The sequence below is a fragment of the Metarhizium robertsii genome (assembly GCF_000187425.2).
Source record: "Metarhizium robertsii ARSEF 23 chromosome Unknown MAA_Scf_1, whole genome shotgun sequence".
NCBI lineage: Eukaryota > Fungi > Ascomycota > Sordariomycetes > Hypocreales > Clavicipitaceae > Metarhizium > Metarhizium robertsii.
This window is the reverse complement of record NW_011942149.1, coordinates 5,276,360-5,298,898: the sequence shown is the minus strand read 5'-3', so window position 1 is coordinate 5,298,898 and position 22,539 is coordinate 5,276,360. Positions and strand designations below refer to the sequence as shown.

Sequence of the window (22,539 nt, the reverse complement as noted above, 5' to 3'; positions counted from 1 at the left end):
GTACAATCTCCAACTATCCGCGTGCTAAAGATCGAATAACTGCCCCGGTTTTGTCACCTTAGCCCCTCCCCGGGCGTCGTGTGCGTGTGGCTGCCTCCAAGATGCTCGGAGAGTTTGCAAATGCTCCACTCCTACGTGAGGGCTGCGGCCACATGCACGGCCTACAGACTTATCGGATCGCTGAACCGCTCGTACGAGACCCATTATTTGTGGCAGTTGGCATTGCAGTTGCATTTGGCTTGCAAACTTGAACCAAGACTCCATCTTGGTGGACTACCTCTCCGGCCAACAAGAAGAAAGGCAAAGGCACATGCACTCGAGCATCCGGACCAACCAACATTGAACTTGAGTAGTGCCCAACGAGGGATTTGAGTGTGGAAAGCACGGGTGATGAAATCCCTATCCATTGACAATTACTGGGCACGTACAGTGCTTCTACCACCGGCAGGTACCTAGTTACTTGAGTACTCAAGAATACGTTCCATTAGGTCTGATATCTTTTATTGGATCAAAAACAGGAGGTTCGTTATGCTTATGTATGTTACAGAGTAAGCCACCGAGGTAGCTGGGTATGCAATAATGCTAAGATGCTATGCATGAATGTGTACAAGGAGCTTGACCGTACAATAGCAGCTCCGGTCTTCCTATCGTCCACATGATTCGTAGTATGTCCTCTTCATCTTATCGAGTCTCGCCTCCTGTGGAACAATTTGTGTGTCCACTGGCGAATTCTGCTCAGACAACCAACCTTTTCTTCCTGCTGCGTGTCTAGTTTCTCTGCGTCGTATACCGGCCTTGGCGGCTCTTGACTATATACTGTTGCCAAGCCCTCCATCCGGTCACTCCTTCGTTTCATGAAGGCTCTTCCAGTAGACATTGCTCTCGCTGGCATCGATTTTCCATGTGGATGTTTTGACAACGATGGGTCATGTAGGCTGTCTGGCGGCTGCGATAGATTGATTGGGCTCGTCGCACGAGAACTGTCTCCATCGTAAGATGGAAAAGTTCGTCGTCGTGATGTAGAACACATGTTTGCGCTTGCCGACCGGCAATGAGATGGGATCGATCTCGCAAACTTGGGATTCGCAGAGGCGGGCCAACCTTGTTGATGAAGTCGAATCCAACTCGCAGTAGCGATCATCAGCGCCTTTTGCTCCGGAAGCACTTCAAGTGTCGCTCTCGATTCTGGATTGAGACCTGCAGGAGACGGGCTCCGGTCGACACCTTCCGCTTCCGGCACGAATGAACGGGTCGGCGGAAACCGACCACTGGAAGTTGACAAAGTTGTGTAATGATCATACACCTCGACCGTCTCTGATGTCAAGCTACCCATTATGGGATGCCTCCTCGAAGAAGGGTCAATGATGCTGAACGTCCATCTAGAGTCAGGCAAGGAATCGTGGACGCTAGATCGCGCTGAAGACGACGGTTCGAATGAACCAATACTATTGCGGGTAGAGCCATTAAACCGTCTAACCCAGCGTGCAGTGGTTATTTCACCGCCGTCATCTGTTCTTGTGAATTCATATGAGCCATTCGCCATAGGTGAAGCATACCACGGGACCCCGTCCTCAAGAACAATCTCCGCTGAGTTCTCGCAATCTTCTGGCAGAGCACTAATGACAGCGTAAATATCTCTGCCATGTAGACTCCGTCTGTCATCGTCGGATCTTTCTGGTGCCATTCCTGATGTTGAAGCGTAATCTTCGCTACGAACTAACAGAACATCATTCTGGCTTAGCTCAGCATTTGCGTGAAACATACGAGGAAATGTTTTGGACAATTTAGGAATTATCAAGGTTCCTGCCACTAGTTGAGATGGAATCAGGTCAAAGGCAGGAATGGCTCTTCTGTCGCCAATTTCTTGGAGTTGTAACAGTAATCGAGGCCGGATCTGCAGAAGTCGTCTCTGCTTGGTACGGAGCTGCGGTGCTGGTTGGGCGAGAGCATACCTGGTCGATTTGCGAAGTAATCGTCTGCGCTTCTTACGGCGTGCTGGGGAGTCGGAGAGACCGTCCAGAGGCTCTGGCCCAGCTATGGATTCTTCATCCTCGCTAGCAGACGGCGTATATATATGGTCCATTCCGGGCTCACGGAATCTTACAGCAAGGTCTTTCCGAGTGTAGCTATTGGAAGCCGCACGCTGTTGCGATAATAAAGATGGGCGTTGGTTGGCCTCGTCGGTCGATGCTCTGAGCGGGGCGTGTAGGCCTTCAGAGTAGGGTGAGGCAAAGTAGCCCGTCTCGCTCGATTCAGAAGGAGAGACGAGCGGTCGGAGGGTCGACTTCAGTATTGGCAGTCTTCGGGGTGGCTGTACTGGCGCAGACGTCGACCTCTTAATCGAATATTCGTGACCGTGTAAACTAGCTCCAGAGTGGAGAAACATGGTGTTGCAATGTATTCTGATTCCTGATCACAACTAACGGAAAGCGACTGGCGCCATGGGAATTCGTGATATGTTGCTGGTGACTAGATGGTTCGTCGCGTCGAGTGAAGAAGTAGGTGAGGGTGGAGGGAATCAGTCGTGTTATTCGGTACCCACGGAGCGTCGTGATGCAGTAATGACCGACTGCAGATGGAAGTAGAATAGACAGAAGGAAAGGCTCGGGCTTGCGATTGAATTGCAGGGCCGACGGGAAGCTGCCCAGGCGATGAATCGGGTTATGGAAGATAATCTCGGACACTGCAAAGGGGCCAGCCACGATGCATCCAGGGCTAAAAGAGGCGTTTCGGTGAGCCGCTGAAGGGGCGGATCTAGTTACTAGAGATGCCGTGGCGTAGAAGCAGAAGGAGAGTTGGATTCAGGTGTCGATAAGGCTCGCATGTCAGTCAAGATGAGCAACATTGGAAGGCGGCGTGGGTGGTAAGGATCCAGACCGAACTCCGTAGACAAGGTGACAGCAAATCGAGGGTCGTACACGCAGTCAGCAAGGGAGGCTGTCACACATGCGAATAGTCCTTTGTACTAGTAATACTCCGTGCGAAGCGGCAAGTCCCTTTGACCTCCCCGGCAAGGAGGGATGCGAAACGGACGAGTGCCGTGTCAAGTGTGCTTCTATCAGAACGAAGGTGTTCGGCAGCGTCGCCGTCGTCCTGCGGCAGCGTGCATGGGACAGCGATGTGCCGGGGCGACATAGAATTCTTATTCTGGCTCTGGGACCCGATAATGCATGATGCTCGACGATGCCCCTCTTCCCGAGCTTGCCGGCGCACGCGACAGGGGGGCGAAAGGGATGTGGTGAGAGACGGTGGTGGTGGTGGTGGTGGCGGCGGGTACTGAGCCACGAGAGATGGGCCCAGCTGGCTGGAAAATTGGAAAGTCGACGTCTGGTCAGCTTACGGTCTGAGGCAGTAAGCGAGTGCGATGATGACAGCTAAATGATTCAGTTCGGCACGGCCCTACTCCGTACGCGGTATGATGCGCAAACCACACGACTTTTGCGACAGAGTGATTTCGTGGGTCGAGAATGGCCTTGCTCGCGGAGCCCGAGAATCAGAACATGGACATGGAGATATTTGAGTAGTAGTACGAGTACGGAGTACGGAGTAGATATTCGGAAAAGGGGACTTCCCGCTTTTTGCGGAGCCTACTGTGCAGGGGCCTCGAGATGGGAAGACCGCCGGGAATTACGGAGTACGGGGTACTTGAGTCCCCCCTGAAGACTTGTCTTGTGACTGCAATTGAGATTGAGGATTGAGAGCTCTTGCCAACCTGGAACTGCCAAGCTGCGTGCTTGCTCGTAGGCTTTGGCAAGCGCGCACTGTGGGACCTTTCACAACAAACGTGTCAAGCTGGTGCCACAGGGAAAGTCCGCCCCCTGCCCTGCTGGCCCGCCTCGATGTCCGGTCCTGCCGCCGCGATTCAATCGATGCGGGTTGCATGGCACAACCTTGACAGCGGACAAGCAACTACCAGTCACACATTATCCAAGACAACAACATGATTGCATAGACTCGATGTATGCCCATATTACCATTGTGAACAATAGTGCCAGACATTCAGACACCTGGCTCATCATTCCCACGCGTGCTTGGGCCAGTCAAGTTGCGGAGCGATGCTCAGGTGGTGGCCCAACCGGGAATGGTCAACTCTGCGCCTTCTGTTTCTTGTCGTTAAATGACAAACCTCGCTCCGAGAGAGATAGGAAACGTCCTCTCCGCACTTTGGCGGGGAAGGAGCCTTCGGCAGCTGCATGTAATGCCAGCACTTTGGCTTATACATGTACACCGCACTGAAAACCAGCTTACTGATGGGAACCGCCTGAGTTTTCGTTTTCTCCTCTGAAGAGCGGCCTCATTGAAGGACCATTAAGACCTTAGCATAGACAATGCAATTTTGTCCAAAAAAAAATCAAAAAAAATCGGGACGGCACACTTTGTCCCAAGCTTATTCCATCTCGGACTTTCAAGACGTCCCTGGCTACTTAGAATTCTGGCGGTGTCCGTGAAGACGCCGAAGACCGATTGTGGGGCTGCATCAGTCGGTCTGAATCGCGTGAGCAAGCCACGATTGAAGACCTGCGACTCTTGCGGGAGGAACCGCTTCTGATGTCAATACTACTGTGCAGAGAAAGGGGGGAATAGGCGTACGGCTGAGTGCGTGCTGACCGCTCGCGGGAAACGCAGCATGTACTCCGTATGATGAGATGCAATGCGACGGAGGGAAACGCCGAACGATTAAGGTTGCTCGCGCCACAGGAAAAGCCCGAAGGTCGTTCTGAAAGTGCCTAGCCGATAAGATTCGTCTACTCCGTACTCTGTACTCGCTCGCTATATTCGTCGCCCAGTTCCTCAAACTAACTATCTGTGTCACCTTGTCTATGGGAGTACGGAGTAGTCAGTGACTGGATCGACCTGGTTTTGCCCGTGGCTCGTTGCTTGTGGTCGTATTCAGCCCAGCAGTGGGTAGCGTCACCGCCAAATCCCTTTGCCAGATCGCACGTCTTCTCTTGCGCGCCCAAGAGACTGCATACTCCCATTCATATGTAGACGCCTAGTCTGATCGTCTTCGCACATGTGAACACCAGGTCAATACACACGCGTACAAGCTAATATGAAAGGGCATAGTTATCCAAGTCTATTACCATGGCCATCTAATTGCGCCGCCCATCTAAACAGAATAGATTCCGGCTTGCTATAGTAACGCCTGCTTTCCTCTGGCATATTCATAAACCAAATTCGTGGTGTCGGCCCAGACAGCTGGACCTGCAGATGCCATTCAGGGAAATGTCAGGATGATCCTGTCCCACTTTTAACTACCCGTTCGGGTACCTGCCATGCTCACATTCTCTAGGCCCACTCTCCTGCAGGTCCCAGTTCAACGACAACCTCAATCTCAAATCTCGATTTAGATACCACGCCTTTGACGCCGCGTCAGTATTGACCACTTCATCTTGCGTCCGACGCCTTCAATGTTCTGAAGTAGAAACCACTTGGCTATAATTTCCCCAAAGCAACGAGTCATCATGCATATGAGCTGCAGTCCGCCATAGCCTACCGTCATCCTCTGCCACCACTCCCGTCATCATGCATCGCCAGCCCTTCATCCCAGCCCGCAACTCGCGGCATCGCATCGCCGCACTATCCCTCTATCGGGCTCTCCTGCGGTCAACAAGGAAGATAGACGTGCCGAAAGATGCGCAGAGACCTGCAAGGGACGCCATGACACGTGCCGTCAGGAAGGCCTTTGTCAGGAATCGGGCATATACAAGCTACAGACTGGTGTATGCTTCCATGGTGGCAGGATACAAGGTACTCCGCATCTGCAACGCCCTCTTCTCACGCCAGTACACAAGTCAGCCGGCTAACAAAACGCGCAAAGTTCCTATCGCTCTTATTCACGGCGCAAAAGCCAGGTTGCCCGGAGCACACCCAGCTCATTGAGCATCTTCGCCGTCGCGGCGACCTTAACCCGTCACACTCCAAGCCAAAGGACACCGTCCGACGGCCCCGTGAGCCGTTTCTCAAAAAGGTGGCCGGGCATGATGACGGGCACCCAGTCTACAAGCCAACTTACATCCCGCATAGTTTCAGGTACCGCATTCCGTCCGTCTCCGCCACAGCAGACGGCCAGCCCTTTCTGCGCCTGAAAAAGCCCCAGCCAAGAGCACTCTCCAAAATGATTGGTGTAAAGGGGCGCATATTCATCAACAAGATACGCAAGCTGGTCGAAATAGACGGGGAACCGCGCTGGAATGCCGCGCAGGAGGACCAGTGGGATGAACTCATGGCGAAGCAGATGAAGGCCGAACGAGTGCGTGGTGAGTCTGAGCGTTCTGGTGTCAATGGAGGTGGGCAAAAGGCTTCCGAGAGCTCTTTTTCATGGAGTGTTCAGTTGACGAGATTATGGTGGGAGTGGCAGGTTGAGAGGACGTGGAGGGATTGGAATGCGCGGGGCGAGGCGCTGCACCAAGTTGTTGAAGAGCAGAAGATACAACTGAGACGGGAGGATGCTGCGGATTCGGGGACTTTGCAGAAACGCTCATTGAAGGCTGGAAGAATGCCGAGCTCGCGTAACCTGGATACACCGCCGAATGTCGACGTTTATCCGGCCCGCCCTTATCCCCTGACGGCATCTATCCCCGCAGCCCTTGCCAAGCAGACGGGTCGTCAACAAATGGGTGGAACGGGAAAGTCTGTCGACCCATTTACAGAACCCGCGTGGAATGCGTTGGTGCGGGCTCAGAGCAACCGGCTGTTGAAATGGGCTGGTAAAGGGGCAGCTAGCAAAGAATAGCCTACTCGGTAACTAGTATGGTCACGACATCATTCTCCAGCGTTCGAATGTAGAATGCTTTGATATTTAAGCGCAGGTTTCTTGTATAATAAACGGAGCATGAGGAGCTCGTCATTTCCTAACCTGCCATGTAAAATCTGGACAGTATCAACTATGCGCTGAAAACAATATGAGCGTCTAAACTTTTTGGTATCATGATCCGCGTCACCCCAATATCTCCTCCTCTTTGGATTTATTGTTCCAAATTTTCGTCGTTATAAGCTCTACTTTTGTGTGGCTTGCCGTTTCTTTTCAGATTTGGCCACATCAGCCCAGCTCTTCATGGGCTGCAATGAGGGAGGCGGAGGCCTTGAAGTAGCGTTCGCATCGCCGCCATCCGTAAGAATATCTGATCTGAGCGTTCGTGGGGATGACATGGCAGACGGTGACATGGGCGGCACCGGGCTGTCGGGTGTGGCGGGCCTCAGGGCTGTCTCATCAGTTATGCGAGGGCCACGTCTACCCCCAAGCTGGCCCCATTGAGGCTGCGCGTTCTCACTAGACACGTCTGCACGCTGTATGATGGGGCTATCATGAGCCGGTGGAGTAGGTAGTGTCTCGAGACTCTTTCGAGAAAACACAGATGAAGCCATACTACTATCCGTCATGCTCTGGTCGCGGTTGAATACTGGCGTGTTGGTCCGGCTCGGTGTGACAGGCAAAGGGAGCTTGGACCCTGATCCCCGCGAGCGCAGAGCGTAGCCTGCCAGGTTACCGCTGATGCTGGGCGAGCGCTGGCCGGCCAAGGATTTGGCATCTGATGACTGTGTTACGGCTGGGCTGCTTTGAAGGGTTCGCATCTTCTGTGTGAGACGCTCTGAAGGAGTACTTGAGATCGACTGGGAGCGCTGAGGGGTGTGCTGTGGAGGGGGTTTAGCAACCGTGGTTTTCGGTGTAGTCAAACTAGATCTGTTCAACCCGAGTCCAACACCTTGAGTCGTTGCAGATCCAGCTGGCTGCCTTCGCCCACCCGATAAAACTGGCCGAGGGACATCATGGCCATGAGATCCTCGCGAGCTATGGGATATCTTGCGACGGTCTGTCATCTCAGATTCCAGCCTCTGACATTTCTCCTCTGCGTTCTTGAGCAGCGTTTGTAATCTTGAAATGTCTTGTTCATGTTTCTGTCGTTGTTTCTCCAGCCTCGTTTCGTACGTCTGATCTTTGCCCTCCAGCTCCATAATCCTCTTGCGCTGTGCTTCATTTTCCTTCTGCAGGGCAATGAGGCCGGCAAACTTCCTATCCCACTTGTCCTCAACCCAGGATATGGGCCGCTTGCAGCAGTCAGCGTGGTAAATTTGGTTAATTCCGCCGAGCATAGACAGTTTTTCATCGACTTTCGCAGCGGTCAATCTGTGTCTGGGGTTGGTAGCCACCATACGGGATATGAGGTGTGTTAGTGGTCGTGGCCGCACTGTCTCTTGCCCTTCATAGGTAAACATAAATGGTGGCCTGACCAATGCATGGGCTGTAAGTCGATCTAGGTGCATCTTGACTCTGTCCTCCCTGAGCCGTAATTGTTCTTCACGGGATAATCTTCCTGAGTAGCTTAGAGCTTCGTCAAAATCCGCCAATCTTGCGTCGTATAAAACGGTCGCAATATTGAGGTATACTAGGCCAAGTGAGTACATATCTGACAGCTGCATGCTGGAGCCATGTTCCCCGTATAATTCAGGGGCCCGCCACCGTTCAGTGCCGGGCATACCATCTGTTGTTGTTTGCTCCTGGCCAGTGACATCTCGAGAGATGCCAAAGTCTGCCAAGTAGACTCGACCTGGATGCAATAGAATGTTGGACGGCTTGATATCAAGATGTCGGACGTTGTTCGCATGGCAATGCGCCATTGCGCGGGCCACACAGCCAATAATTGTGCGCAAAAAGTCAAACGGGCACGACTCAGATATCGGGGTTAAATATTGATCTTTGGCCATTGGATCAATTGCGCTCAAATCTCTGAGGTCCAGAGCCGTCAAGCGTTCAACAATGTCTTCGCGGTCTCCCTCCTTCAAGCGCAGGCTTTCGACATCGTCCAGCAACCTACCAAGGTTGCAAACAGCGGCCGGCCATATCAAAAGGCACAATTCGTGGGACCTCGGAGCGTACGTCGCAACCAACTTGACCACATGGCGGTGATCCAACTTGCGCATCATCAGGCCTTCTTTGCGCAAGTCGTCAATGGAAAATCCTCGGCGCCTCGGTATGCGCTTCCTTGCTAGGCAAACTGAACCGTGCATGACTTTGTCAACCCTGCCGAATGCGCCTTGATCCAAGTCGTGGAGCTTCACCAGTTTGTTGTCGAACTTTTTGGCCTCGGGGCCATCGAAAAGTGGCTTGTTTCTATATTGCGCATGGAATCATGTCAGTTGGGCGCAAAGATTCGCATCGAGACGTAATTCCGGCAGGGCATTCTTACATGCTGGGCCATTGCGCATCACTGTCCCACGCAGCAATAGCTTCAAGGTCGGTCAACTCTCGCTGCATCATCCACTCACGGCCAGTGCCAAGCTGATAACCGTGGCCCAGAATTCGATGGCCAACCGTTGTCCAGCCATTTTCGCGATCACCCATAATTCTGCTCCCTGGCAACCAAAACAAATCAATCCAGTCGTCCACTGCGGCCCGCTGCCACTGTCAAGAAATGCGGGGAGCGGTTAGCCTTTGCGCAAGCCCAAGACTAATCGGCGGGTTTGAGGTGGTTGTGGTTGTGGTTGGTGTTGTGATTGTGGAGGTTGGCTTGGTCTGGGGAAAGGAGGAACACCAAGTCGGTGTCGAAGTGGCCTACCCTACAACGGGCATACCCTGGTACAAGTGAGGCTAAGTGGCTGCATGTCAGAGTATTTACCAATAAACGGAGTCCAATCGAGGCGGAGCAAGAGGCGTTGAGGCTGAGCAGACACAACCTCATCAGAATTGATATTTCGACAGACACCACATAACCGTCAATGCTCAATTCAATGAGGCCGACCCCTTGCCCAGCTTCTCTCAAGAGTTGCCTCTTTACAACAAGCTGTCTATTTTCGGCTGTACATTAACGGCCGAAGAGGCTCCTGCTTCTCGCTCCGCTCTCGTTCCGCAAAATCAGGTATAGGGCGATTGGTGAAAGCGGGATCGATCGATCTCCCTTGACGATGATACTTCGTAGGGCTCTAAGTTACCAACGGCTCCAACTTGAATGCGACATGATGCAAATGTCCCGGGATTAACTTAGAGCGCGAGGCGCGACATCTATTGTGCGGAATTCAGAGGGCCTGGGTCTTCCTCGGGTTTGTTTTCATGAGCGAAGTTCGAGCAGAGAGGATAGATGGAAACAACTGGCTGTTGCCGCTAAAGCTTTGCGACCCGCTCCTCTGGGACGGTGATGAGTCGTTCTACGTAATCCCAGCCTACATGGACTGAGAACTGTATTGCACAATGTGCCCTGAACTTGGGGACGCGAGATACCAATGGGTGCCCGGTAAGGGAAGTCTGTGGTGCCTGGTGCCTGGCATTGGATAGGGTCATCTGAAGTCGCTTCTCTGGCAAATGCCGGGAACCATGTCGCATGTCTGGTATGGGATGGGATTTCACAGAGATGGAGGCCGAATGCCCGTCTTTCAGACGGTCCCAAGCTTGCCAAGGTCCCCTCCAACTTCTCCTCGTGGCTCTCAGCCACTCGGCAAGCCCAGGAAACTTTGTGGGGAGTGGTGCCTGCGGCGAGAACGGTCCACCAGTTGACCTCTTTATCAATGCGTGGCCATATAAGATCCACCAATGGGACGAGGGCCATGGCATTTGAAGGTCTCTAGACGCTACATCATCCGACGAATGTCGGTATACTAGCCTGATGGACTGGAGGATTGGCGGACAAGCGGCGGCGTGCTTTCTGAACTGAAGGTGGACGAGCATATCATAGCTTCTGCATGTTATGACAAGATTTCTTCGCCATTGATTGCCAATTCCCATTGCCATGGCTAGGGAAAAAAAAGGGACAGGGGGATAGGAATTCATCTCGGGATTTTCAAGACATCATGGCAAGTGCCGGCCGGAAAGCTTCAGAAGTTGGGCTAGTGGTATTTGTCATTCATGCCGGTTAAGGAATTTTAGAAGCCTAGTGAGCAAGGCCAGTTTGAACTGTGACTCCAAGAGACGGAATCTACCACTGAAAGACTGTCTTTCCTTCATCAGACTTGGACCGCAAGCTTTGAGCGGAAACGCGTGGTTGTCCAACACATGGAATAACACTTACAACTCTGTCTGCCCTCCTCGTGAAAGCTATCCTGGCAAAACATGTCCGGGTGTTGCTTTTGACAGGGGAGCTTATGCAGCTAGCAAACCGGGCATCCCTGCATTTGCCCATTTCTGCCAAGGTGTCTTGACGAGCTGTACGACAGACAATCATATTGTATCTGCCAGGGCCAGCGGGTCTTTCTCGATCGTTGGGACAGGGAAGACTGTATCGAGTACTACGTACTACTAATAATGCCTTGCAGCGATGAAACCAACACTCCGTAATACTAGTAGTACTATGTACTAAGACTTTTCAATCTTCATCGTACGGAGTACTCCGTAATCTCTTCTGAAGCGATTCGTTGCCGGGGCCTTGCATGTCGCTTTGATGCCTTCTTATGCCTTGTTGGAACGCCCATGTTGACTGAACTGACAGCCCTAGGCGGATGGCATGGGATGGATGTTGCATCACGAGACGAGCTCCGCCAACAAAAACAAACAATACTACTACTCCGTACAAGTCTGTGGTATTGGCGCCCCTGCCTAAGCCTAGCGCATCGCGAGGCTCAGATTCGTGCCGTCCGATCATGTTACTGACGGCGAAATGGCGGGGAGGACAGGAGGTCATCGGTACAAGGGCTCCATGATCGATCTCTGACGGTCTCGCAGGCCAGTTCTAGCTGCCGAGTCCACTGCTAGCTCGTGCGTTACACAATACTTGTCGCTGTCTGGTGTGGATAGCGTCGCCATTCGCTATTTGCTGGTTGCCAACGCCATTGGGAAAAGCTTAAAGCCGTCAACACCGACAAGGATACCCACCAGAGAGACCAGAGAGGGCTTGTTTCTTGGTGGCGCCGCGAGTGGAACGAGGGCGACTCCGAGTTCATCTGGCAATAGTTTAGTCTAGCTTAGCTGGGCTTGGGTGGTGAAGCATGATGAAGGACGATGGACGGCTCTACTGGCCAACACACCTATCGTGGGGCATACCTGGCGCACAATGTCGGAGCCTTGATTGCTTCTTCCAGGCCAGGCTGGCCATCCTTGGCGGGCACATGCATCTGAAGGGTTAAGGGGTGCAATCATGAACCAAGATGGAGACATGGACGGACTCTAGGTGCAGGTTCAACTGGTCGAGGTTAGGTCTAGGTCGGCTGGTGGACCGCCTGGGCTGTCGTCCATCCCGGCGGCTCTCTACTTCAACTCCCCCCCCCCCCCCCCCCCCTTCCGCTGCCAAGTCCATCTCCACGCCGCTCGTATATCTCTACATCTTATCTGGGTCATCCTCGTTTCATCCAACAAACCACTTCCATCGCCTCTACAGTTTGAATATTTACCCGCTCCAGGTCCCTACAGCCTGGGAATGAGAACCGCTGCTTGGCCTTGTCCTTGTTCGCTCCGCCACTCCCCACTCTAACCATTAGCCATCGCGCATTCAGTCTGCCTTCATTCGACCCGAACAAGGAACTCGTCTGTCAACCGTGTGGTTTCTCTTTCAGCTCATGCATGGCGTTTCAAACGGGCAGCTATCCAAGTCAACACCCGCGAAGTTCCCTCCAGCGCTCACGCCAGCTTAGTGACGGCTTGTTTCGGAACTATCAATCGTTACATCTTTTCCATTTCGCCAATACCATCACGGCACAGTGTACGCCCTCGCTGAAACAATAATAACGTGTTCTGCGCTGGACTTTGCGCGTATCGCCTTTGCTCCCAGAGGCTGCGGCCGGAAACCCGGAACCAAATGGCGACTGCTGCTCCAGTCGTCCCGGAATCGCTGCCTTTTCATAACCGTTCCCCGACTGGCGCTGGCTGCAATCATATTGCAATGAACAATTCAAATCATGTGCCCAAGATAAACGCTGCCTACAGTTCCAACACGTCGCCCCTGTCGACCATGACAACGAACCCAGCCCAGAGTGTGACTAGTCCGCCGCCCGTCACTGGCAAACGGGCAAGAAATTCAGATGAAAGTGATGTCAAGGCAGGACATGCCAGTACAACAGAAGAAGATGGACGCAAGAAGAGATCCAGAGGCAGGCCCAGGCTAGATACTAAAGACGAAACAGCAGCCGACGTGAGCCACTCCCGCGCCCCCCTTTCCCGTCCCCTATTCCCCTTACTATTGGGTGACTACTACCGTTATATTTCATGTATTATATCATTGGGCATATCGGGTTGATTCTAACCAACTATTTACAGCGTCGTCGTACACAGATTCGCCTCGCTCAACGAGCATACAGGCATCGTAAAGATACTACCATTACCACATTGGAGCAGCGTGTCAAGGAACTTGAAAAGGCCAACGACGATATGAGCAAAGGATTCAATGATTTTTACGATATTCTTCTCTCGGAGCGTGCTCTTGAAGCCGTGCCACATGCTGCCCAACAGTTGTCGGCTATTGCCAACCGGATTTCCACTGTTGCCGATAAGGCAAGAAACAACCCTGGAGAGGGCAGCTGCTCGGAGGACAGTGACGAGCATCCCGTCTCTAATCACGGAAACCATCCAAACCTACAATCAGTGCAGGCTACAACATCTGCTGCCACTGCCATGCCAACGAACAATGGATTCCACTTGGATACATCACAGCAAGCCAACATTCTTGGGACGTCTACTGGATCTCCTGGGGTGCCTGGCACCGCTGTAGCTACAACCTCTGGGCCGATGATCCATGTGCCTGCGTCGCTCAGCTACGAAGTTGTCACGGCGGCGACCCCGGATAATGCGACTTTCCCGTTCTATTCTTCGATGGAGCCCACTATTGAGGACGGCTTCAATACAAACCTGCCTGCTAGCCACTCGCCTTACTCCTCGATGGCCCCGCCGTTATCGTACGCCTCCAACGAACTGACGTTTGGTCGTCGCCTGCAGCGCCAGACAACTGAAAATGGACTGCGACTCATCTCCATGTCTAATCCGCCCCCAGATAGGTTTGCTGCCGTCTTTGGATTTTGCTTGTTTTTCGAGTCGAAAGCGGCCATTATTCGGCGTTTGCAGCTTTCACTGAGCCGAAATCAACATGAGGACCTCTCCCATTGGAGATTCCCATTCACCAGCCTCGGCGGCGCCGGTACATTCTTCCCGCCACAACAGTCGATCGAAGGGACAGGCGGGGACCCAATGGCCATGCCCATCGGAAACCAAGGCACACGGTCGTACGGAAAACCCCAGGAAATGACGGGTCAATCAATGGGACCATTTAGCCCCGAGGTGCAAGCAACCCGTGACGAGCGAATTGACCATAAGATGCGGATGATGTGGCCTGGATTTGAAGGCGAGTTTTTCGACCCAGATGAGGTGGAAACATATTTGCGCCAACTGGGCATCTTCATTCCCCAGCGCGCCGAGTACGTGGAGGCTGATGTCGACCTTGGCGATCTGGACCGTGATGGGTCTTCGGCGAGAGCCAGCTGTGACTCGGCCATGATGCCAAATGGACAGCAAGCAGGATTTGCAACTGCAGATTCCGGATACGGGGGCAGCAGTCACAGTGGGACTTGGACCAACAGCAGCAACAGCCCTGTCTCGGGGTCGACGGACGTTTCAGGCCCTCAAGTCGCTGTAGACGTGGCTCAACAGCCTGTGATGGGCCTGCGAGGACACGATGGCGGAAACGAAGCAGCGGGCGACTATGACCATGGGATGGCGAACTTTATACTACATTCTGGGCCTAGCCAGATGTGGTCGCAACCCATGGCCTGGGCTGTCAAGTCCAAGATTGGACTTAATGTGTCCCTGCTGATCCAAGGTAGGAACAGACAATTCTTGTCAGGTTTGTTTGATATAAAAGGCTAATTAAAAACGTAGAAATATCGAATCACTCGGTTTGCTTGGGACGTAGTCCTGGTGTTCGACGAAGGGACGTGAACAAGGCGGTCAAAGTTGCGGCCGGTTTGGCTGCAGTGCCGGCTTAAAACAGCTTGGTTGTGTCTTGACGCACTTTTCCTTCTCCCCATATTTCTTTTCATTTTTTCATTTCGCTTCTTTTTCTCAAACTCAGCTTTGAGACTGGGGTTGCCAGCTCCAGTGAATGGTAACAACAGGTTTTGTTGGATATGAGTTGGCTGGGGCAATGGGAGTCCCCCAACAAGGAAGACTTGGTGGCATCTCAAGCATTGGGGGAGTTTTGGGTATGAAAGGCGGCTAGGCTTTGAAACTCATACGGCGTTGCATAGGACTTGAAGTATTTTTCGAGGGCAATATGACGGACGATACATGGGCATGTTGTTGGCTTTGGCAGGCATGGGCACAGAGTGTGCTGACTGAGGATTTGGAATGAGGGCAGTTTTGGATATACCCCGGTACTATATACGAGACGTATTATGGCAGAAGCATAGAGCATAGGGCCATTAATTAGGTTGTGGAATTGATAAGGCTAATACCAACCTTGGATGCGATAGAGGTCAAACTCTGGAACCGCCCGGTGATAATGGCCACTCGGTCTGTTGTCTGTGCGGCACGGCGGGCAAGCTGAATGACGTGCGTGCTCGGGAGCAGGACGAGTGGTGATTCGCCACGCCGGCCGAGATGGCCAGCGGCACTGGCAAACCCCGTGGTGATCCCAATAATAGGACAAAATTGCTGGGACCGGCCGATGGGCAGTCTAAACCCAAGCCGGCGAGGGACATTGGAGCGTCATCCGTGCCTCGTGGGCGACGCCGCCCTCTGATCCCCCCCCCCCTCGTGGGCGCGTGGGAAAAAAAAGCAAGGGCCGCCCAGGCACGGCCGTGATGTAATTTACTCGATTTCATCTGGTTCAATGTTGTTGGCGGGGTGCCCCCCACGATGCAGTGATGCCATGGCCTTTGTGTCCTCTGGTCCGATGGGGACCGAGGCACGGTGTACTGGAGTAGTATTGGCATTTTTTAGCCAGCGGTGGGAGGTGGGAGGCGTCGCAGGTGAGGGGAGATGAAGTCAGTGCGCGCGACTCGTCCGTGACTAGATGCGTGGTGAAAGAAACAAAGAATGCCGGCCTGCTTGTGCCATGGGCTTTTTTCTTTTTTTTGTTCACGATGCCGTCTTTGGGTTGTCAACTTGTGCGACGCCAAACTTGTGACGTTGGGAATTGTACGCGTTGGTTGGCGCCAACGCCATGAATACACGGGCAATAGCTTGACACACACTCCTTTGAATACCCTCCTTTAGCAGTACTGTTTTTCTTTTTCTTTCTTTTTCTTTTTTTTTTCGCCGTCCCGTTTTTTGGTCCGACAATGCGATTGATAATGATGGGAATGATTCCTGCGTATGCGACCTTGTTTGCCGCAGCCGCAGCCGCCGCGGCATCCTCGAACGGAACCATGTTCGCCGCAGCACCGGGTTTATGGAATGACCCCTGCGCGCTGGGCTGCCTCGCGGGGAATACCTGTCCGGGGAGGGACAAGAACTGCCTATGCGATAACGTTGATCTGGTGACTTCGGATGCGTCGAGGGGCTGTCTCCGGGACGGCTGCCCGAATGTGAAAGCTGGTGCGTATCTTGCCGGGTTATTTATCTACTGAAACTTGTCTCGGAGGAGTTGTTGACATTATATGTGCCCCAGACGACGTGGTTGGACAGCTCCGCGGCGAGTGCTCTGGCAAGAAGACGAAGACGGCCAAGGGAAGCCCAGTCGTGTCCATGCAGGAGAGCACCAGCGGTGCCGCCGCGGGATCGAGTCCGACTGTCAACGGCGTCAACTCTGTCGGCGGCTCGAGCCTTGTCCCTTCAAGCCCATCTCCGCCATCCCCGTCGGCGACGGAGGGCACATCGTCCACGGCGTCTGCGGGCTCTCCCGTTGCTCCGACGGCAGCTTCTCCAGGCCCCTGGACGGGCGTTCCCACGGTGATTCTCAACACGTACACGGCGTCTTCTCTGCTATCACAGATATCCGGACTCGTCGTGGCAACTTCCACTCCCCATACGTCAACCGCAAGCACAACCGGCGGCGGCGTCGTCGTCGCCGCCGGCAGTGGCAGCAACGGCGGCCGCAGCACAACGCCCCCTTCGCCAAAGGGCACAACGTCTTCCACGAGCGACCAAGACACAGACTCGCACGACTCCCAACTGTCGGCGGGAGCCAAAGCCGGCATCGGCATCTCCATAGCCGTACTATGCCTCGGCATCATATCGGCCGTGTTCTTCTTTGCCTGGCGAAGACGCCGGGGCCAGAGAAACTCGGGCCTGCGCGAGGACACCATCTCGTGGCTGGGGCACGCGGGGGAGAAACACCGCACGCTGCAGGCAATTCCGGCATTTGGGCCGACGAGGAAAATAGGCGGCGGCGGCGGCGACGGCTTCGGTTCCGGCGGTTTGGCCATGAGTCTCGAGCCCTCGAGCCATTTGACCTACTTGTCGCTCGGGTCCGAGCCGAGCCCTAGGGATGAGATGGGCGGCATCGGGATGGCCCTGTCGTCAGACACGCATGATTTGTTGGACTCGCGGACACTGGTTGCCGAGGGGGATTCAGAGACGCCGCTGCGAGACGGCGACTTGGATAGTCCTGTGATTCCGCGCTTTGTGGTGCCGCACGGGTATTCGCTTGCGTAGGAGGAGAGAAGCGTGAGATGGGATGATGCTTTTTTTTTTCATTTTCTTTCTTTCACCCCCTCTTTTTTACATGGTAATTTTATACATTTATTGACCCGTCTTGGTGTTTGCCCACGTCTCCATGTATGCACGTACATGACGACTCGCGAGTAGAGTCTTGAGCGCATTTTGATTACTCGCCTCCACTTGTACATGCGTTGGGGACGTCCTCGGCAGCATGTCTGTCTTGCACGCACACCATCCTCGTAGTCATGCTGTCGCATCGAGGGGGAATCCATATACACATGTGTATGTATAAGTCGGTACGACATGGGCACACCCGCCGCCTTCACGTGTCGCTTCCCTCCAACCTTCCCGAATTGGTAGGTCGCCAACCGCCCAACCGCCCAACCGCCGTGCCGCCCGTCCGCGGCACAGGCAACTCCGCATTTCAGGGATCCACACCCGACCGCTTTGACTGCGTCCTTATATGATATAACCGTCTCCCATCTTCACCATCCCACGCCCTCACCTCCTCTCTCCTCTCCCGTTGAACAGGAGCATCTTGCATCTTGCATCTTAGAGCGTTTGAGCGTTTATAAGAGTTTGTTTCTCTTTTTTCCCAGCCCCGGCATATCATTTTCCCGCAGCAATGCAAATGCAGTACGAAAAGCAGCCCCCGCCGTCCGAGACACGCAAGACGCAGCCTCGCATCGTCATCCACGGCGGCGCAGGCAACATTGTGCGCGCCAACTTCCCGCAGGACAAATACAATGCGTATCGAGATGCGCTCCTCGCCATAGTCTGTTGACTCCTCGTCACATTCCCTCCCGTGCTTGGGCCCTCCATACACCCTTTTCTAACCCGCCAAGTGAAAACCAAAAATGCAGATCACCAAGACCAGTGAATACATAACCACACCCGTCAAGTCGTCCCAGAAGCCATCAGCCCTGGACATTGCTTGTTACGCAGTCCGCATCCTCGAGGACAACCCGCTCTTCAACAGCGGGCACGGCGCCGTCTTCACCCGCGACGGCATCAACGAGCTGGAGGCGTCCGTCATGGTGTCCCGCGGCCGCGAGAAGCGCGGCGTCGGCGTCATGGGCCTCCGCCACGTCCGCAACCCCGTCCTGCTCGCCAGGGGGGTCCTCGAGCACGGCGACCAGGATCTCGCGCCGCGGGGCCAGGCGTCATGCGCCGCCGCCGCCGTCGCGGGCCACCGTCGCCTCGACGTTCCTTCTGCCCAGGGGCACACGCAGATCTGGGGCCCCGCGGCGGAACAGCTCGCGCGCAGATATGGCCTCGACATGGTCGACCCGAGCTACTTCTTCACGCAGCAGCGGTGGGACGAGCACGTCCGCGCGCTGGAGCGGGAGGGACGGGGTCGCGGGCAGGGGACGTGGTCTGCCGACGAGTATTTGCCGCAGGGCACCTGTGGCGCCGTTGCCCTCGACGAGGACGGCGTCGTCTGCGCGGCGACGAGCACCGGCGGCATGACCAACAAGTTGACGGGGAGGATCGGCGACACGCCCGTTGTGGGAGCCGGCTTCTGGGCCGAGGAGTGGGAGGAGAGCGGTGCTGCTGGGCCTTCGGCATGGGAGAGGCTCACGGCCGCCGTGAGGACTGCGTCGCCCGGTATTTCGCTCGCAGGGCCTTTGAAGGGGCTGTTGGCAGATTGCTTCCCTACGCCCTTCTTCTACTCGCCCCTCCGCGAGCCGCATGGAGAGACGGTCATCTCTCGGGCTATGGGTACGTCGGGCACCGGGAACGGCGACTCGTTCCTGCGCATCAGCGCCGCTCGAACCGTTGCCGCCATGGCGAGATGGAAGCCCGAGAGCACAGCTAGGGCCTTGACAAATGTCGTTGGTCCCGGTGGGGAGTTGCAGCGCAGCGCCGGCGACAGATGGGGGCGTACCGGCGAAGGTGAGGGCGGCATGATTGGGATTGAGAGCATCGTGGAGAGGGATGCAAAGAGTGGCCAGGTTGTGCGCGTCCGTTCAGAGATTGTCATGGACTACAACTGCGGGGGAATGTATCGCGCTTGGGTTGATGACCAAGGGAGGGCCAGGATGAGCATTTGGAGCAACGTCGGTGAGGATCCTGAGAACCGGGCATGATTGACTCATCATGTTTTATTGTGATATAGACGTGTAAGAGGCTGGTGGCACAAGCGCTGGCGCCATGTATATAGAATCATTCAACTCGAGCCGTCAAGTTGGATCGATTGACATACATTTATACCAGAGGGCATTTCAAAGTCATCATCGTGTCCACTCTTCTTTGGCCTCGCATGCCTGTTGGCTGATTCCGATTTTATCTGAAGAAATGTTTCTTGTATCTTTTCTGTTCTTGAGTCAATGGTTGTTCCCATTCCCGAATAGTGTACACTGTAACGCCGATGTGATGCGAATACATATCAGCTTCCACCACCTACAGCCAACCAAACATTCGGTTGTCAGATAGCATGATGCGTAACTCTCCCGAAGTTTTCGTTTCAAATCCTAATCCATGATCCTTGCTGCAACGAGAGACCACCGAACAAGACCGCTTGTGTTCAGTTTGAACCATCCGGGCCCGGCATTGTCTGTTCGCTAAGCAAGCCAAATCAAACCGTTGTAAGGGAAATCCCTAATTTAAACCAAAATATTGAGGAAAACATGTCGCAGTTTAGAGTTGAGAGTGGCGCGTGTCATCGTAAACCGATAAATCCCAAGGACTACCAGTCATCAGACCCCATCCCCGGGATGTTCCAAGAACTCTCATCGCGCCCGCAGTGCTCTTGAAAGTCGTAGTTGTTTTAATTTCCTTTCGTCTCGCATCATGGCTCATTACAAGCTTGCGTTCTCCATGCTAGGCGGGGGCTGCGGCATCTCCAGTTTCGTCCCACCCGACAACATCTTGGAAAAGGCAATGCCAACACCCTCAATGACAGCAAGCAGGACTGCACAGCCAATGGCATTATTGCGAGCCGCCTTGAAACCGCCGCGAAAAGCAAGAGAGCCACCGACAAAGAAACCAGCAATAATGGCGTTGTACGGGTCCTCCTTCTTGCGAATGCCCTTGATGGCGCAGTCGTAGGTCGAAAAGAGGCCACCCCAGACACCAAAGTTACCGCCAAGAACAGGTGCGCGCATCTTTATGGCGGTGATGGCGCCGATACGTCGTTCGCCGTAGGGAGAATTGCGGAAACCTTTGACACCATGCCAAATGGTACCTCCGATGGCCTGAAGGTCCAGGATTTAAATTAGCCCCAAGCCGGTCACACGCAGAGCAAAGTCAATCTTTGCAAAGAAGAAGAAAAATCGAGTTGACAAACGAAATTCATCGGGGGAGGCCTACACCCATGCAGAAAGCACCGCCAAAGTCATTAAAGATGACCCAGGGGCAGGGATCGCGTCCGTGGTCCATGGTGTCCGATGGAGTAAATGCCGAGCTGTGAGATGCGATTTGTTGCGAATTCAAGGTAGATGGTCGAGTATGCCCTCAGAGGAAGAAGGCTGAGCAGCTGCTTCCTATGGCGATTGCTGGGTGCCGCTCGAGAGGTGAGGCGGGTAGGTGGAGGATTTTGTGCTGGAAGAGAATTGTTTTGGAGATTGTCGGCATCTATCTTCTGGGGATGACACTCGGGGAAGCGGGATCCACTATTCTTGGCTTCTTGCTTATGTAAGGAGGGACTGGAGACTGCGTGTTTCCGCTCCGCACCTTAAATACCCGTCGGCGACCAAGTGGTAGAAGCATGTTCGTGAGAGGGTCAAGTCGAGGTCTGCACAAAACCTCTTTAAAGTCATAATTGACGGATGAAACAATATTTACAAATTATAACATAGATGGGCCAGTCTTCAAACGGCTAAACCCCAAGCTTGTCCTGTCCTCGCTCATATTAATCCGCGCCACCGGTTGGAGCAGGCCTGAGCAACCCCAGACCTGTTGCAATTAGGCAAAATGTCGCCCCTTATCCAGATATAGACTCCATGATTACTGAATTATACAGTCCCCCCCGCAAGCGCATATGTACGTAGAATTCCTCTCCTGCTTCGTGCGCCGAGATACCTCGAGTGTTCTTGTGGTACAGCTTCCGGCTCCATGCAAGACCAACTACCCAAACAGGCTCGCCGAAGACGAGAAGTATCCGGTCCCACTTTCAAAAAAAGGAGCTAGAACATTAAATGTGAACCTAGACACATATAAAAGCGGTGGTTAAAGACTACTTTACTCTGGTACTCTTCACTCTTTCCCCTGAAACTGCTCTTGATCTTTTCCGTCCCTACCTTTCCCCGTCCTACTTCGTCGTATATAGTCTCGCACGCTCGGTGGCCTACACCAATGCCTCTCAAAGTAGTTGCTGCGTGTGCAGAGGATGCTGCCCGTGCCGTGGCGATAGAAAACCTCGCATATGGCCCAAACCCATATAGCGCCGCTTTGTTTCCCGGGCCATTCCCACCTGGGGGAGATGATTCGCGTGTAAAGATGCTAATACACCAGCTCGAAGAAGACCCTGCCTGTCGCTGGGCCAAGGTAGTAGACACGGAGCTTGAAGCTGAAGGACATGATGGTATGATTGCTTTTTCCAAGTGGTATATCTGGGAAACGCCCAGGGACACCTTACCTCCTACTCGACAGTGGGGGCCGGGTACAAATCCAGAAGCCTGTGAGCTTTTCTTCGGCGGCATGAGGCGAGAGTGGATTCAGAGGATGGCTAGCAAGCCTCATGTTTGTAAGCACCTTGGGCATTTCTCAGCCCAGATGTAGCACATGTTGCTAACTCTCTCTGTTTCCTAGACCTAAAGCTTTTGCATACAGACCCTAAACATCAAAGACGGGGAGCCGGGTCTCTGCTGCTCAAATGGGGCACCACGGAAGCCGATCGTCTCGGATTGCCTGCCTATCTCGAGTCCTCAGAGGAGGGTTATGCCCTGTACGAGAGACACGGGTGGCGGGAGGTTGGCAAGTTGGTAGTTGACCTGAGTAAATGGGGGGGCCCTTCTGACACAATCTCGACGCTAATGTTGAGAGAACCAGTACCAAAGCCTCAAAGCTCATAAAGATCTCAACCT

General features: G+C 53.8%; 8 protein-coding genes across 8 annotated transcripts; 5 read left to right on the top strand and 3 right to left on the bottom strand.

The window, feature by feature from the left end:
* Positions 1-676: 676 nt before the first annotated feature.
* On the bottom strand, positions 677-2,386 carry MAA_01969 (uncharacterized protein; the record flags this gene model as incomplete). The annotated part of the gene is made up of 1 exon (XM_007819967.1): positions 677-2,386. The coding sequence occupies one exon, from the start codon at positions 2,384-2,386 to the stop codon at positions 677-679; it is 1,710 nt and encodes a 569-aa protein (XP_007818158.1).
* A 3,140-nt stretch (positions 2,387-5,526) lies between these two features.
* Positions 5,527-6,736, top strand: MAA_01970 (ubiquitin-conjugating enzyme; the record flags this gene model as incomplete). Its single annotated transcript, XM_007819968.1, has 2 exons — positions 5,527-5,751; positions 5,822-6,736. The coding sequence occupies 2 exons, from the start codon at positions 5,527-5,529 to the stop codon at positions 6,734-6,736; spliced, it is 1,140 nt and encodes a 379-aa protein (XP_007818159.1).
* Positions 6,737-6,999: 263 nt separating this feature from the next.
* MAA_01971 (Serine/threonine-protein kinase, active site protein) lies at positions 7,000-9,343 on the bottom strand (the record flags this gene model as incomplete). Its single annotated transcript, XM_007819969.1, has 2 exons — positions 7,000-9,112; positions 9,189-9,343. The coding sequence occupies 2 exons, from the start codon at positions 9,341-9,343 to the stop codon at positions 7,000-7,002; spliced, it is 2,268 nt and encodes a 755-aa protein (XP_007818160.1).
* Positions 9,344-12,803: 3,460 nt separating this feature from the next.
* On the top strand, positions 12,804-14,895 carry MAA_01972 (BZIP family transcription factor; the record flags this gene model as incomplete). The annotated part of the gene is made up of 3 exons (XM_007819970.2): positions 12,804-13,052; positions 13,178-14,729; positions 14,789-14,895. The coding sequence occupies 3 exons, from the start codon at positions 12,804-12,806 to the stop codon at positions 14,893-14,895; spliced, it is 1,908 nt and encodes a 635-aa protein (XP_007818161.2).
* A 1,296-nt stretch (positions 14,896-16,191) lies between these two features.
* On the top strand, positions 16,192-17,506 carry MAA_10719 (YTH domain protein; the record flags this gene model as incomplete). The annotated part of the gene is made up of 2 exons (XM_011412437.1): positions 16,192-16,447; positions 16,521-17,506. 2 exons carry the CDS (start codon positions 16,192-16,194, stop codon positions 17,504-17,506), a joined length of 1,242 nt encoding a protein of 413 aa, XP_011410739.1.
* Positions 17,507-18,137: 631 nt separating this feature from the next.
* On the top strand, positions 18,138-19,602 carry MAA_01973 (L-asparaginase precursor; the record flags this gene model as incomplete). Its single annotated transcript, XM_007819971.1, has 2 exons — positions 18,138-18,287; positions 18,376-19,602. 2 exons carry the CDS (start codon positions 18,138-18,140, stop codon positions 19,600-19,602), a joined length of 1,377 nt encoding a protein of 458 aa, XP_007818162.1.
* A 711-nt stretch (positions 19,603-20,313) lies between these two features.
* Positions 20,314-20,893, bottom strand: MAA_01974 (Mitochondrial import inner membrane translocase subunit TIM17; the record flags this gene model as incomplete). Its single annotated transcript, XM_007819972.1, has 2 exons — positions 20,314-20,709; positions 20,825-20,893. The coding sequence occupies 2 exons, from the start codon at positions 20,891-20,893 to the stop codon at positions 20,314-20,316; spliced, it is 465 nt and encodes a 154-aa protein (XP_007818163.1).
* A 915-nt stretch (positions 20,894-21,808) lies between these two features.
* On the top strand, positions 21,809-22,527 carry MAA_01975 (GCN5-related N-acetyltransferase (GNAT) domain protein; the record flags this gene model as incomplete). Its single annotated transcript, XM_007819973.1, has 2 exons — positions 21,809-22,199; positions 22,265-22,527. 2 exons carry the CDS (start codon positions 21,809-21,811, stop codon positions 22,525-22,527), a joined length of 654 nt encoding a protein of 217 aa, XP_007818164.1.
* Positions 22,528-22,539: the final 12 nt, after the last annotated feature.